At 33.2% G+C, this 16,639-nt stretch overlaps 1 protein-coding gene across 3 annotated transcripts; it reads left to right on the forward strand.

The window, feature by feature from the left end:
• LOC126749526 (apoptotic chromatin condensation inducer in the nucleus-like) lies at positions 1–15,263 on the forward strand. Of its 3 annotated transcripts, none has more exons than XM_050459228.1 (7): positions 1–248; positions 578–1,637; positions 5,885–6,467; positions 10,127–10,289; positions 10,345–10,492; positions 14,482–14,600; positions 14,659–15,263. In XM_050459228.1, exons 2-7 carry the CDS (start codon positions 578–580, stop codon positions 14,785–14,787), a joined length of 2,202 nt encoding a protein of 733 aa, XP_050315185.1. In that variant the 5' UTR covers positions 1–248; the 3' UTR covers positions 14,788–15,263. The 3 variants fall into 3 exon arrangements, with proteins under 3 accessions (XP_050315185.1, XP_050315184.1, XP_050315186.1); XM_050459227.1 differs by having other exon boundaries at positions 2–248; positions 10,342–10,492; XM_050459229.1 differs by lacking the exon at positions 1–248 and having other exon boundaries at positions 742–887; positions 953–1,637; positions 10,342–10,492.
• Positions 15,264–16,639: the final 1,376 nt, after the last annotated feature.

A 16,639-nucleotide genomic window follows, 5' to 3' on the forward strand; every position in this document is an offset into this window, starting at 1 on the left:
CAATTGACAGTTGTACGCCGCGGCCATTACACCGGTCCCACCATTTTCCTTTTTAGTGTTTTCGAGATATTTGTGCAAGGATGTTTTGTGAATTATCGTAAATGGGTGTTTTTTTGACTAAAACCGCATATCTGCAATAGCTATTGTTAAACTGTTCTGTGCATTATAATAAATTTGCATTTGAATTGATATCTACCAGTGTATATAGTGAGAAACACTAATAATAGCTGACCAGGACTTCATTTAGGGTAGGTGGCACAAACATTGCTATTAGACCGAATATTTAGTCTTTTTAGGCATTTATTTTTTTAGGGGCTTTTACATTAATTAGCCTTCTATACAGTATCCAAAAGTAACTGCGACCTTACATTTATTATTGAAATAAATTACAATTATCCCAAAACCCTTAACTAACTTTTCATACAAGACATAACCTCACTTTCTAACACATAAAAATTGAATCATTAACCCTTGGAATTTGTTAAACTCAAATAGTTCAGTGCCAATTAAAAAGGAGGTTACAGTTCTCCAGTTACCATTAGCTTGATTCTTGATTACATTAATTTCTCTATTTTAGATGGTGAGGAAAACCAGCAGATCGGCTGCCTTAAAGGCGAGTGAAAAAATTGGCAAGGAAGTCCAATCCCCAAGAAGACGAACCCGTCGCAGACAGTCGAGCTCACACAGCGACAATTCCGATGAGGAAACAAAAAAACAAGCAAGCAAAGTGCAAACTACAAACCAATCTTCAGGAAATGAATCTGACACAGATTCGAAGAAGCCACTGAAAAAGCGCACTAGATCAAAAGCCATTAATCAGCCTAAAGATGTAAAACAGTCCAAGGAAAGTAAAGAGGAAGAAGTGATCGAAGATGACATAGAAAAAGGTAAGTCTATAGATAATAATAACCAAAATAATGCCACTGAGGAAACTGAGAGTGAACCTGTGCAGGTGACAGAAAAGTCACCAAAAGAAGAGGGTAATGGCATGGATGCTACTCTAGATGTGGACACATCTCAAACATTAGTGGCTGAACTTGCTTGTGATAGTGATAAATTAACAACTGAACAAAAGGAAACTACTGCTAACGAGGAGGAACCCGACAAACAACCAAAGGAAGAAAATGAGGATAACGAGAAAGACAAAACTGAAGAATTACCACCTGTAAAGGAGAACTCTAGTGGGGGAAAAAAGATTAAACTGAACCGCCCTAGAAAGAACAGTAACATGAGTTCATCAGAAACTGAAAAGGAACCAGAAACCAAAAAGAAAATAAGCCTCAAGAGGCCTGAAATTAAACAGCAAGACGAACCAGTGCCAAAAAGTGAAATTAAGGAACAAGAAGAGAAGCCACAACCGCAGGAGGCAAATAAAACTGAAGAACTTGAGGAAGGCGAATGGGGCTCCACGTACGAAGGAGAGAAAGACAAGAAAACGGAGGAAAGCAACAGTGAAAAACCTGCAAGAAGGATCATTTCTTTGAAGAGAAAGAAAGACAATGAAGAGAAGTTTTTGGAGAGAAGTGTGTCAGTGCCGGAGGGTGGTAGAGCAAGAAAATCTTCTACCGATAATATCATCATCAATGAGGGCAGGAGGAGGAAAAGTGTCGCTGAAAAGTCTGCAAGTGAAAGTGAAGGTGAGTTTTTTTTTACACTCTATTTAGTTTTTGAAGGAAATTTAAAATCTAGTGGCTGGTAACTATTGGGACTGCTTGGAAGGAAAAAGTCATTAGTTCCAGGCAATTGAGTAAAATTTATGTTTTTTTGGAGTCTATATTTTTGTTTAGTTAAAATATTTTATTGAAACATTATTTGTTATAAGGAAAGAGAAAGTAAAATTTGTTTGATAACCATAACTAATTTATACAATGTCCTTCCTCTTGTGTAGGTCATGAAATTTCAAGCAATTTCCATTAAATGCCTGGACAAACATGAAAGCTTACCAGTAATCCTTGAAACCTAAAATTTCTCAATTGCTTGTCCTGATTTTTCCAGGTTCTTCAACTGCCTGGAAGAAACACTCAATTTCCTTAAGAAATTCATATAATTTTCTGGGAAATTGAATTTCAACTGCCTGAAAGAACTTTTTGATTTTTGAATAAATTTCCTTACGAAATGAAGTGAATTTTTTGAGATTTTTAACTGTTTTAAAAGAGTGCTTTTACTACCTGGAAGAAAACATATTTTTTTCTATTCCAGGCAGTCGAGTATCAAACCAGCTGAATTGTCTTAGAGAAAATATAGCTTCGATCAATCAAAAAATGCTTTATTATAAAAATATAAAAAATTTCATTATAAAGCTACAAAAAAAAAACAATATGTACATAAATGTAAATATAAAACACACAAAACCATTTTTTTTTAGTTTTTAATTTTCTATGACTTAATTTTTTGTGTATTCGGGATAGGACCAAAGTGGTTCTAGGAATCATTAATTGAATATTATTCACTTGCCTTGTAACATATTATGGTCGAGTAGGGACAAGTTAATTTGGAATTCTTCGTATAGACTACCTATACAAACAGTTTCAAGCAAATACAAGCCTAGTAGAGATATTTTCTGAAATAAAAAATGGTTTATAAGACTTCCTTAGAGACATTGTAAACATGAACCTTAAAGCCTGTTTCTCTATGATAACTATAGAAGAAAAACTGGTGGTATTACAATAACCCCAGAATACTATTGGATAAGAAAAGAGTTAATTAAGAAGTAAACTCAGTACAAATGATTGAAAAGTACTTTGTACAACTTTTTTTTAGATAAGTCCTCAACTGCCTGGAAGAAAACATTGTTTTATCTATTCCAGGCAGCTGAGGACCCATAAAAAAATGCAAACAAAGAAATTATGTATAATGTACGAAAAATTGGTAAATTGATAGATGGCCAAACTCCATGCCTATTGTGTTTGCAGTTCAGGATTATTTAGGGATTCAATGCTCCAAGAAAATAAACCTTTTTTAGTTCAATTTTTGGTTGGGATTTATACACTCAAACATGTGAGACTTCTCCAATATATTAATTCTTGTACTATTGGGACTGCTTGGAAGGAAAAAAGTTATTAGTTCCAGGCAATTGAGTAAAATTAAGTTGTTCTGGAATCTATATTTTTGTTTAGTTAAAATATTTTATTCATTAAAAGCAGTTGGCCGACAAATACTCTTAGAACATTCAATACACTTGAATAAACATTGGCTGTTTTGGGTTGAGAACACCATTTAGACCCGAGGCATTTTGTTGTTAAAAATTAGTATTACTCATTTTTAGCAACAACAAAAAATGTGTATTAAAATATTGTAGTTAGCATAACTTGAAACATTATTTGTTATAAGGAAAGAGAAAGTAAAATTTGTTTGATAACCATAACTACTAATTTTTACAATGTCCTTCCTCTTGTGTAAGTCATGAAATTTCAAGCAATTTCCATTAAATGCCTGGACATACCTGAAAGCTTACCAGTAATCCTTGAAACCTAAAATTTGTCAATTGCTCGCCCTGATTTTTCCAGGTTCTTCAACTGCCTGGAAGAAACACTCAATTTCCTTAAGAAATTCATAAAATTTTCTGGGAAATTGAATTTCAACTGCCTGAAAGAACTTTTTGATTTTTGAATAAATTTCCTTACGAAATGAAGTGAATTTTTTGAATTTTTTAACTGTTTTAAAAGAGTGCTTTTACTGCCTGGAAGAAAACATAATTTTTTCTATTCCAGGCAGTCGAGCATCAAACCAGCTGAATTGTCTTAGGGAAAATATAGTTTCAATCAATCAAAACATGCTTTATTATAAAAATATAAAAAATTTCATTTTAAGGCTACAAAAAAAAAACAATATATACATAAATGTAAATATAAAACACACAAAATCAATTTTTTTTAGTTTTTAATTTTCTATGACTTAATTTTTTGTGTATTCGGGATAGGACCAAAGTGGTTCTAGGAATCATTAATTGAATATTATTCACTTGCCTTGTAACATATTATGGTCGAGTAGGGACAAGTTAATTTGGAATTCTTCGTATAGACTACCTATACAAACACTTTCAAGCAAATACAAGCATAGTAGAGATATTTTCTGAAATAAAAAATGGTTTATAAGACTTCCTTAGAGACATTGTAAACATGAACCTTAAAGCCTGTTTCTCTATGATAACTAGAGAAGAAAAACTGGTGTTATTACAGTAACCCCCAGAATACTATTGGATAAGCAAAGAGTTAATTAAGAAGTAAACTTAGTACAAATGATTGAAAAGGACTTTGTACAACTTTTTTTTAGATAAGTCCTCAACTGCCTGGAAGAAAACATTGTTTTATCTATTGTTTGTAGTTCAGGATTATTTAGGGATTCAATGTTCCAAGAAAATATTCCTTTTTAGTTCAATTTATACACTAAAACATGTGAGGCTTCTCCAATATATTAATTCTTGTACCGTTTTATAATTGTGCTCTTCTGTTAATGATTACTGTGTGCATGATAAATTGTCTCCTCAAATTAAGCACATAATTACAGAAAAGCAGCATGGTTTCTTTCAAAAAAGATCTACTGTCACTAATATGGCTTGTTTCTTGGAAACAGCATATCTAGCTATAGATCAGAAAAGCCAGTTGGATGTGCTGTACGCAGACTTCTCGAAGGCTTTTGATCGGCTGGCTTTGGCTGGATTTCATCCTTGTCTGGTGGAGTTCTTCATCTCATATTTGACTGGCAGGCTTTAGTATGTTGAATTTATTGGTTTTGGGTCTGAGTATTACATGGCTTCGAGTGGTGCGCCCCAAGGCAGTAATCTCGCCCCAATGCTGTTCGATCTATTTATTAATGATTTAGTTGATTGTATGGTTGATGATCTGAAGTTGTTTTGTATCACTCGTACTATGCTGGACTACCTGAAGCTGCAAGAGGACATGAATAGGGTCTTTGATTGGTGTGAAAGAAATAAACTACCCCTAAACTGGGACAAATGTAAAAAAATGACAATTTCCATTCTTCATGAAGAGATTTTATACCCATATATATTGAGTGGTTCTCAGTTGCTAGACTGTTCTTCAGTGAAGGATTTGGGCATTGAAGTAGATAAGAGGCTCACATTCAACCAGCATGTATCACAGGTCACTAGTTCAGCCTTAAAATCCCTCGGGTTTATAGTAAGGTCCACTTCTCAATTTAAGAATATATCCAGCTTGACTGTATTGTACAATTCATTAGTAAAGTCTAAATTAATGTATGGCTCTATGTTGTGGTTCCCCATCTATGATGTTCATGTTAACAGACTGGAGTATGTACAGCGCAGATTCTTAAAGTTACTTTGTGTTAAGTTGGATGGAGTATATCCAGTAAGAGGTACCTGCTGAATAGATTCAACTATTTGTCACTAAAGCAAAATACTATTCTCTCTAGTCAGATATTTTTATATAAACTTTGCAATAATAAAATTGATTGTTCTGAGCTCTTAGAGAGGCTACCTCTATTTGTTCCTCCTGCCAATACAAGGAGGCACCATATATTTTATCCCTCTCTTAACTTAACAAATCTGTCCAGCAAAGCTCCACTGTGCCGTGCTTGTACATGGTATAATCAGATGAATGCTATAGATGTCGACATCTTTAGCAGCACTGAATATGTTTTTAAAAAAAGGATGTGTTCCTCTCTTAATTTGAATGATACCTGATTATTTTTCTGTGATTGTTATCATTTGGTTAGTGTGTCTTATATTCTTACAATTATGCTATTGTTTTAAATTTTGTTATCACTCTATATTGGATCTTATATTTAATTTTTTTTGTACTACTTATTTAAGGTGCTTATAACTTGTACTGTTTTAATTTTAATTATTTCGATTGTCTTGTAATTGTTGGACAATAAACTATTTGAATTTGAATTACTTTTACAGAAAAGCCCCAGAAGCCAAAAAAACCGACAAAAGTGGTAAAATTAATCAGGAAATTCCCAGAGCCTGAACAGGACACTTCTACTGAAGAAAAACCGACTAAAAAACACAAATGGGATTTGTCAGAACACTGGACGGACATAGAGATCATCAACTTGAACATATTAAAAGAAACCTGTCCGGAAATCGAATTAATCGATGACGAAGAGGTGAATTTAGACGTGGTACTCACGCCGGAACGCAGGGAAAAACCCAGACATCGGTTGTCTTTCAAAGAACTAGAGGACCAGGAGATGGAAAACATCGAGGCGGAACTGAACGAGCCGGAAGACATCGAAATTAAGGAAAACGCGATCGCCCTCAATAGGAAAATCAGCATAGTCGAGGACACCGCGGGTAAACTGAAACCGCCGCCGAGTCCGCCGCGGAACCCGGTGTCCGAGGTGCTGTTCATCACCAACTTGGTGAGACCGTTCACCGTGAGACAACTGAGGGAGCTACTGGAGAGGACCGGGAAGATCAAGGAGGACGGATTTTGGACCGACAAGATCAAGTCGAAGTGTTTTGTTTGTTACGAGACGGCAGAGTAAGTGTTATTTAGATTAGATTAGACTAGATAATTTACTAGTAGTAATATACAAACAAGTACTTTTGCGAGTCAAATAATTTATATGTAATGAAACTTAGGGATATAAATTAATTCAAATTCAAATATGCTTTATTGTTTGAACAAAATATTGTTATAAACAAAGCTTCACCTAATCCTAAAGAGACAGAGTTACAAGGTTAAAATTATATTTAAAAATACAAGTTACAATGACGAATCAAAGTTAAACAGTTAAAATTTAAATTTTTTTTTTTTTTTTTAATTAATAAAATCAACTATATCTAACTTTTCTTAACTAAGGACCACATATCATTATTACAAATTAAAAATAACAAAACTCCTGAATTGGAACCTTGAGGGATTACCGAGGAACTAATAGCCAACTAATCTTAACATACTGTTCCCTATTTAAAAAATTAGATTCGAAAACTTCAATTTGCTAATTCTCTAAAAGCAGACGAGGCCCTGATAACTAAATTCTGTTCAGTTCTTTAATGATATTCTACTCGACATAAGAAATCTTGAAGCCAAGATTATTATTTAAAAAAATTAAATTATATTTGGTAAATGGGGCATTACATTATTGTGATAAATGCTTGGCAAGTGTTTTAATTTTCTCTGACTTTCTTTCTGTATTCTGTATAAAGGTTTGTTTTCTTTAGGCTTTTCTTACTTCAGATATTGCATATCGAGAGTAGTCTTGGCTATTGTCCTACTGAGGAGCTACTATTTCTAATACTAGTGACTGCTAGCATAGGAGAGGATTTTAAGTTCTTGTAATATATGCAGAAATAAGACCATAACAAAGAATACAGTGCAAAATTAAAAACTGACATCACAGTTACATATAGTTAAAGGTTCAAAAATAAAAAGTGATGGGTTCTTTGTATTTGTAATAAAAGATTATAAGGAGCACAATTGTTAAAGTTGAGCTTTATGGTCCTTCCTACACCTAACTGATGTGTCTATTCTTATAGAGATTAATGCGAATTATTATTAGTTTTTGGACAAAGACAAAGTTGTTTATAGGTGTTAATACTTTATAACATAGTTTACACAAGTGAAGATTAGATACAAAGTACTGCTTTATTAAGTTTCTTTCTAGCGAAATAACATTCTTGTACTAGATGGTAAGAGAAACTGAAATGTATGGAAAAAATGTGGCTTGCATCACTTCCATGACTCCCAAACAAGAATCCCATATTTTATTCTTGAACGAATACATGCAAAATAGACAGACTATGCAACCTTAGTATATACACATGTTCAGAATTTTAAAATAGTAAAACAACATTTATACTTTTTAACAATCATTTTTATTTACACACTAAGAAAAGGTTTGCTTCCTGTGTATTTTAATAAACTTGTCATCCCAAAAAAGTAACCTGTTCTTTTGCAACCTGTAACTCCTATTACAGGTAGTCACAAACAATTTGATTTTTACTATAATTCACACCCAATTGCTTAGCATAAAAAGCAACCAGCAAGTGCCTTTTCCAGACCCATTTGCAGATCAGCAAGTGTCTTACCTTTCTTTCTCAATGCAGTATCATCCGCAATAAGATGAAATCAATACTTGGATCACTACTATCAAGATTACTGATATATGTAGATCAGAAAGAGCAATTGTCCTAGCACCTTATCTCGAGGAACCTTATAATTTGAGAGACTGAACTCTGATCGTAGACCATTATATTGTAAGCAATGACAATAGACATTATAGGCCCAAATTGTACTGGGAAATCTCGCCAGAGTATGGTGCATGGTATCGAAGCAGTACAATTCCAATTGAAACATATAATATACATAAGATCACCCTATATCCCACTGATACTCTTGTGATATTTTGATTACTCTTTGACAAACATGAATGGTATGAATCTCTGGTATCTAGCTATGTAACGATGTGTCAGTAAGCACAGATTGATACATACTTATTGGTGCCTATTGATAAAAAATTCAAGGCTTTGTGGTAATATTGATGTCCCTATTGAAGAAGTTGTGGTGTATCTCAAGCTTTAATAATAATTTAAGCTTTTTTTAATTTTTTCTCAAATAATTTATATGTAATGAAACTTAGGGATATAAATTAAGGATTAAATATATCATTAGAGGTAAAATTCAATTAAAATACTATTTCAGAACACATTAAGAGAACTAAGACAAATTAAAATTTGATTCAAAGTGCTCCCCGAATGAGAAAAAAGCTTTTTCTAAAAGAAAACATTAAATTTCCATTTTATATTGGTTCAAATTTACAGTACACAGTTATAGAATTTTACACATAGGTATCTGGAGCCTTTTTTGGATCTCTCAAATTAGTAGAAATCAATCAGGTACAAGATTGATGTTGTTCCTTGTAAGATAATTATGGATGTTTTCATGAGAATTATATAGGTTCAAATTTTGCTTGATGTGAACTGCATAATGTACACACAGGGTAGAGTCACTATTTTTTTAATGATTTAAAAGAATTTCGACATTCTTCCCTATAGCCAAGACCAGTGACCAATGGCCAATGATCCCACAATTAAATGAGAATAGAAATTACTGTGGTCAGCTGTTAAAAGGGTTTCTCTAGAAGTTAAGTGAACAAGGTTTCTGAAAAGAAAAAGCTGCTGTGATACAATCAGATGTTCTTCCCAGGTTAAGCCCTCATCCAAGAATACACCAAGAAACTTTGCATGCTGTTCACATTGGGGTAACAAAGGCTGGGGAACATTAGTATGGTTGCGAAAAGAAAAATGTACACTTTACGGTTACAGACAGACGGTTCGCCAGAAACCGTTCAAAAAGATTTGGTTCTGATGCATGATAGTTAATATTGTGAATTTCTGAAGGTACTATCATCAGCAAATAGTACAGTGTTGAATTCCTAACTTAGACAGAAAGAAAGATCATTTATATAAATGAGAAACAGTATGGGACCCAACACTGACCCTTGCGTGGTACATCAAACTCTAAATGTTGTTTTTCAGAATCACACTTATTGAAATCAACATACTGCTCCCTGAGTAGCTGAATTGTACTGTTCTAGAAATTATAATAAAGTAATTTTTAGTGTATCGAGATATTTTTCAAAACTGTCAAGAATATTACTGGTAAAATGGCCAATTGCTAAGGTTGTTGTTTTATTTTTACAGAATCCTAACTGGTTTATTGAAAAAAGCTTGTAGGTTTCAAAGAATTCATTGATTTGATTTTTTTTAAATGCACTCATAAACTTTTGATAAGATAGGTAATAGGGATATTGGCCGGTAATTATAGCAATCCTCAGAAGATCCCTTGTAGTTTTAAAGGCTCTGGGAAACATTCGGCATGAGATGAACGGGTTTATTAAGTCAGTTAAAGGTCGAGTTATAATATTTTTACCACCTAAGAGTTAATATTATCTTTATCTTTGCTATTACTGTTTTTTATTTCTGATATAGCCAAGTTAATATCCTGTGAAGTGGTAAACTTAAATTTAAAAGAGGGTGTGTTTTCATTTAATATGGATTGGATACCTCCAACTTCAAAAGATTGTTGAAAGGGATCAAGGTTGTTTAACACATTTGCAGCAGTAGTTCATACATTTAGTTGGAATTGAGGAAATTTGGTTTGGCAACCGTTGTATGAACGGTCATGGTTATTTTTAGGGAAGCAGAAGCCACCAGGAACGCCCTGCATGGAGTGCACTGGCCGATCGGGAACGGAAAGCAGCTGATCATTGACTATTCGACCCGGGAGGAGATGGAGATCGCCAAGAATCCGCCTGTTACGGTACCTAAAAAGGAACCCACTCCGCAAAAAGAGAACAAGGTCGGTTAGTATTTAGTTGTTGTTAGTGGTGTGTAATTTTTTTTTAATGTAGCAGCCAGAATTGTCTGAAGAAGAGAAGAGGAGAGAGGAGAGGCCTTCGAAAAGAGAATGGGATGTAGGCAAAGAGAGAGATCATCAACATCGCTCCAAAAGTAGAGAAAGACGGGAAAGGAAGCATAGTCGAAGATCCTACACTCCTGAGGGTGAGTTTTGAGTTTTGTGCTTGGAAATATAGCAAGAGTATTGTTATTTTATTACGGGTTGGGTGAATTGAAGTTTTCACAAAAATTATTTCTGTCAAGGAAGTGGTATATAGGTTTTGAGGTCAAACATCCAAAGTGACTATGTGTGAATGCCTGAAGGACCTACAAAATTATTCCAAAAGCCTGGAATAAAATCAAATGGCTTTCTTAAAACCTGTAAGGAAAAATTGGAATAACCTCAAATGCTTGGAAGAAAAAAACATTAAAGTTCTTGAAATAAAAATAAATAATTCACTTATTATAAAATCACCTGAGAGGTATAAACATTATTTCCAATGCCTGAAAGACCTACAATTCAGCTCCAAAAGTATGGACTTAATTGAAAAACGATTCCAAATGCCTGGAAGAAAAAAATATTAAATTTCCTGAAATAGAAATGAAAAATGTACTGAAGAGTCTCAAATTCTGAGAGACATAAAAACTTTTTCCAATACCTGGACGACCTGTAAAACGACTTCAAAAGTCTGGAATTTATTGAACATTTATTCTATATGCCTAAATAAAAAATAGAAATAGTGACTTACTATTTAAGACCCCAAAAAAGTCTTGAATTATTACTAAACCACCTGAAAGGCATAAAAACTATTTCCAAGGACTGAAAGACTTACAAAACGGCTCGACAGGTGTCTGGAATTAACTGAAAATTTATTCCAAATACCTGGAAGATAAAGAAAAATGATTCTAAAAGTCTGAAAGAAAATTGGGATAATTTATTTGTTATAAACAAACGGAACACTGCCACGTAAATAACAATAAGAGCGATATAGTCGGAAGAGCTACTACTACGTTCCTCTATGAAGTAACGCAACTATAAGTTAATAATTTTTTATTTTGCTTTGAAGATGTTATGTTTGAATAGAAACGTATCATCCTGTACTAAAATACCTTTACTTGACGTTGAACTTATTCTTAACCCATTGGGAGTTTTGTACTTTAGATTCAGCACTTAGAGATGAGGTTCAAATATTTTCTAAAAACTCCTCTTTTCGTTTAAACCGCAAATTAAATCACCTTAAGACATCTCAAGTTCAATCTTTAAGAAAAAATAATAATAATGTATACCGGAGGCAGCTAGGAAAATGTCACTTTCAATTTCATAAAAGGTACTTGAATTTAACAAATGTGACTTTCACACCGGACGAGGAAAGTATTTTGAATCTTAATTTAAAATATAATTTTTGTAAGAAGACTGACTTGCGCACGCGGGAGACTTTAGCTTTAGAGGCTGAGAATGTTTTGCAGACTACTGATATTCATAATAAAAATATTTTGCGTGCTAAAATAATAATTTTTTTAAATTCTAATATTAACTCAAACTCTAATAAATCTAATTTTAATAATATCTAACTTCTCTTAAAAATAAAATAAAAAATCACGATTTAATCCTTTCGAAAGCTGACAAGGGTAATTGTCTGATTATACTTAAGATGATTACATAGAGAAGGTTTTGGATTTTTTGCGTTCGGGTGACTTTGTTAATGTAAACAAAGATCCTACTAGCTCTGTTTTCTCCAAGGTTAAACAAACCCTTGATAGGTGTAATCTGACTTTAGAATTTTTTCATACTAGGAAAGAAAAATTATACCCTATGAATCCCAGAACTCCTCTCCTCTACGGCTTTCCTAAAATCCATAAACCCAATCTCCCTATTAGGCCAGTAGTATCGTTTGTAAACTCACCTTGTTACAACTTGTCAGCCTGGTTAAATACTACACTCAGAGATGTAACTGGTTTCAGAAGTACTTATTCGACAAAAAATTCAGTAGAGTTGACAAATTTTTTAAAAAATATCTGCATACTAGAGGGTTCAAAACTAATTTCTCTCGACGTTAAGAACTTATTTCCAAGCATTCCACCTGATGATTGCCTTGATCTAATCAGGTCCCTTTTGCTTAAGTCACCGCTTGACAGATTTATTGTTGATGATCTTTTAACACTCCTCAAGCTAGTACTTGATCAGAATTTTTTCGTTTTCAACAAGTTTTTTAGACAAGTTACTGGACTAGCAATGGGGTCTTGCCTCTCTCCTCTTCTCAGTGAGATTTTTATGCACCATTTGGAGAAAAGGATTGTTAATGGGAAGTTTGGTGCTTTTCTCACTGTATATAGGAGATACGTGGATGATATTTTTGTGGTATGGAATGGAAATGATCTGGAATTGGCGGATTTCCTCATTTCTATAAACTCTCTTCACGCAAATATATCGTTTACCATTGAAGAAGAAAGAGATGGAAAGTTACCCTTTCTTGATGTTCTTATTTCAAAAAATACCAACAAACTTGAATTTGAGATCTACCGCAAACCCACCACTACGGACAATGTCATCCAATACTCCTCAAACTCCCCTTATTCCTACAAATTTGCCTCTTTTAATTCCCTTTTCTATCGCCTTTTCAACATCCCCCTTTCTAGAGAAGCTCTCCCTGATGAACTAAATATAATTAAACATATTGCTTTTAATAATGGTTTTCCACTTGATATAATTAATCGCCTTTATTCTAAATTCTATAATAAATGTAAACTCACTTACAACTTAATCCATCTTAATAATGAAAAGAGTCATCTTTTTAGATCAATGTCATTTTTTGGTAATATATCTTTTCAGCTTGCAAAGTTTTTCAAGTCTACAAATCTTACAATTGCTTTTAAAACTACAAACAGTTTAAAAAGTCAGCTAGTTAGTACAGTAGATAAGGCAGATTTCTTTTCAAAATCAGGGGTATATTCATTAAGATGTAATGACTGTAATGCCATTTACATAGGGCAATCGGGGAGAAAAATTTCCACCAGAATAAAGGAACATACAAGTTTGGTGGACAGGTATAGGGATACTGACATTACCGAAACTAAATCGGCGTTTGCAAATCATTTATTGGCCTCCTCACATGGTTTTTCTTTAACTCAGGGAGCGGATATTTTGCATGAGTGCTCAAAAGGCAAAAAACTCGACTTGTTAGAAAAAATGGAAATAACTAAAGCTAAGAAGAGCCCTGTCCTTGTGTGTGTGAACGATATTTTCACGTTTGAACTTCACCTCATTTATAACAACCTCTCTTAAAAAGACTTTTCTTCTTTTTTCTTTTTCGATTTTAGATATTTTTAGTTTTTATTGTGAAGATTGTTTACTTATATTCACACTTATTAGTATAGTTCGGATTGTTTTCCATGTTTGATCATGTTACTTGGTGGCCTATGGGTTAGACGCGCGCCTGTGAATCTAAAGGTTGCTGGATCGTTCCCCACTGGTGACATTTTACATTTTTACTTTTATTTTTTTAAGCATATATGGTGGGAATTGTTAACTTAACCTAGCTTTTCTTTTGTTGTTAGTTGTAATGTGATCTGTGTAGGTCTAGGTAATGAGTTTTATAAGCGTTCTTTTTGTTTTGTGAAAAATATCTTAATGTATTTTTTAGGCCTGATGTTGCTCCGATAGGAGCGAAACACGTGTAGCTTTAAAAAATTATATGGATTTGATGAGACCGTGACTTTGTGTTTTTACCTTTGTTTTGTTATGTTTGAGTTTAGAATAGCATATATCTATTTCTACTTTTAATCTAAAATCTAACATCATTAAGTTAAATTATCATTATTATATGTGTTGATAGTATATAGCTGAAAATTTCCTCTTTTAAAAATATGTGTAAATTTGACAACAGAGAATCGATGAATATGTTACAAATATAAAACACCCCCCTTGCATCTGTGTACATGTTACACTCAAACAAAGTTGTTTTTTTATTAATTCTAGCCTTTCAAAATTCTAAGGAGTCAACTGAATAATTAATTAAGACATATCTCATCATGTTGTTTTTAGGACTATTTACTTCTTGTTGTGCTTTAGGTTCAGTATATTTTTTTTTTGTAAAAATGGGGTTTTTCGTAAATCTTGAAATAAATAAATAAATAATTTGACTTGATTTTTACAGGTTATCACGGTAAAAAACCAAAACAAGACGAGCCGGCGCCTCAAAAAGCCATGGACGATCTTTTCTTGAAAACGAAAGCAACCCCGAGCATATATTGGCAACCTCTCTCTCCCGAGGAAGTATGTTAGCCCATACCGCAAGACTTCCTATTTGACTCAAAACAAATGATTGTTTTAGATTGCCGAGAAGCAACAGCTACGTCAGGCCCGTTTAGAAGCGAACAAACGGCGACGGTTCGAGGAAACCCGAACCAACAAAAGTAACGCGAACAACAACAGACGGGACCGGAACTTTTGGCGACGATAGCGACGAACTCGGGCGGTAGGAGCGATTTCCCGGTTCTTACGGTCCCGCGGTGTGGTGGTCGATTTCTTCCATCGTAGACGATAATATGCGTATAATATTTCCTCTATATTTTTTTTGGTTTTTAATTTTGTTTGTATATATCGGTGGGTGTGCATGTACGGTTTGGCAAGTAGGCGTCATCAGGTAAGTATTCGTTCTCCCCCGGGCCAAATTGTAGTTTTATTCGGAAGGTGAATGGTTGCGTACGAATGTGGTTACTGTAACGATATTTTTATATAGGAATTTCAGCCGAATCTTCTTCTTTGCCCCCAAGATGGATTCATTATGCGGCACCACTAGCGGATTAAATTCTTTTTCTTCGTAACCTTTTTTCAATTATAAGAGTTAAATAGTTGAGTTTTTTTAATCTAGAATTCAATCTGTAGAAACAAATCTGTAGTTTGTTTTCAAATAAATGCAACAATATAATAATAGTCTTTGTTAGTTTTATTTATTTATTTCCTTCATTGACTTTAAATTAATTGTAAAGGAATGCCATATACGCGGACTTTAGTAAAGCCATCGATTAGGTCAACAATAATATTCTTATCACTGGGTCACTTTTATTTTAGATTAAGTCTTATAATCGGTATAGATGAACTCTTAAGGTACACAAATTCAAGAATGACTAAATACAGAAATGATTAATCAATAGTAGCCTTAATAAGGCAAACATTGCATTGTTTAAAACTAATCACTGCAGGTTAGAACACTTAAATCAATAAAGATCCAAAACGAGGAAATTAATCTGGCCACTTGTGCTAGATTTTTGGAGGTTCTCATTGATGGTCAATTGAATAAAATGTGTTCTTCACTAAGAATACAGGCCCCGTATACTGACCCTTTACATGAGTTAAATGAGGAAAAAATTATACAAAACATTGGGGGTTTCACTTCAAATTTTTAACAGATTGTCAGTTTCTATAGTTATATAGAATATATATATTCCCTACATATAGTTCAAAAGAGCCGAATTTTCTGATTTCAAATAAACATAGTTTTGAAAATATCGGGCTTCAAACTTTAAAAAAATGGTGGGCTGTCCATTGTTGATGTTTGACGTTTATTAGAAAACAAATTATTCAGAAGACATTATCATTTTGACGTTTTTTTTTAAGATAAATGAATTAAGTAGAAACAATAAAACCTTAATATTTAGTATTGAACTGCTCTATATGACCACCACCATTATTAATACAATTTATATAATCTTGTTCAATTTTTTGTATCGTATAAATTATCTATGACTTTGGTAAATATAATTTATAATAAAATTATTGTTTCGTAGTAAAACAATGCACCGTCTACTAAGATCTTCAATATTTAATTTTTTATGTGTTTATAGCGCAATATTTCCAAAACGGTTTAATTAAATGTAGTCAAACCATATATATTTGAAATCAGAAAATTCCTCTCTTTTTAACTATGGAGTCACATCATAAAAAAAAAATTAACCATCTGTCCAAATTTGACATCGGATTCAAAAATTTGAAGCAAAGCTTCAAAAGTTTTTTAATCCGTGTAGAGTGAGTCAATATATGGTCACAAAACGTCTATGTAACAAGAAATCTTAATTAAAGCTACCCAAAGTACTTAACTATGTATGAAAAAAGTGCGTGCATCAATTTTTACAAAAATCGTTCCTTTGACATAAAATGTGTGAAAGAACTGAATTAATTTAAAAAATTGCTATTTAATTTTCTCGTAGGTACTCAACTATACAGTGTTAGTGAGTACTTGGATAAGAGTGTGTAAGTTCTCTATCATTTTTTATGTTATGTACAACACAATTCTAATTTAACGAATATTTATC

This window comes from Anthonomus grandis, unplaced genomic scaffold (assembly GCF_022605725.1).
Source record: "Anthonomus grandis grandis unplaced genomic scaffold, icAntGran1.3 ctg00000184.1___fragment_3, whole genome shotgun sequence".
NCBI classification, from domain to species: domain Eukaryota; kingdom Metazoa; phylum Arthropoda; class Insecta; order Coleoptera; family Curculionidae; genus Anthonomus; species Anthonomus grandis.

Coding starts and splice junctions, on each gene's coding strand:
- LOC126749526 (XM_050459227.1), top strand. CDS start 578: ATGGTGAGGAAAACCAGCAGATCGGCTGCCTTAAAGGCGAGTGAAAAA. Junction 6,468..10,126: donor GTTTGTTACGAGACGGCAGA/GTAAGTGTTATT, acceptor GGTTATTTTTAG/GGAAGCAGAAGCCACCAGGA. Junction 10,493..14,481: donor AAGATCCTACACTCCTGAGG/GTGAGTTTTGAG, acceptor TGATTTTTACAG/GTTATCACGGTAAAAAACCA.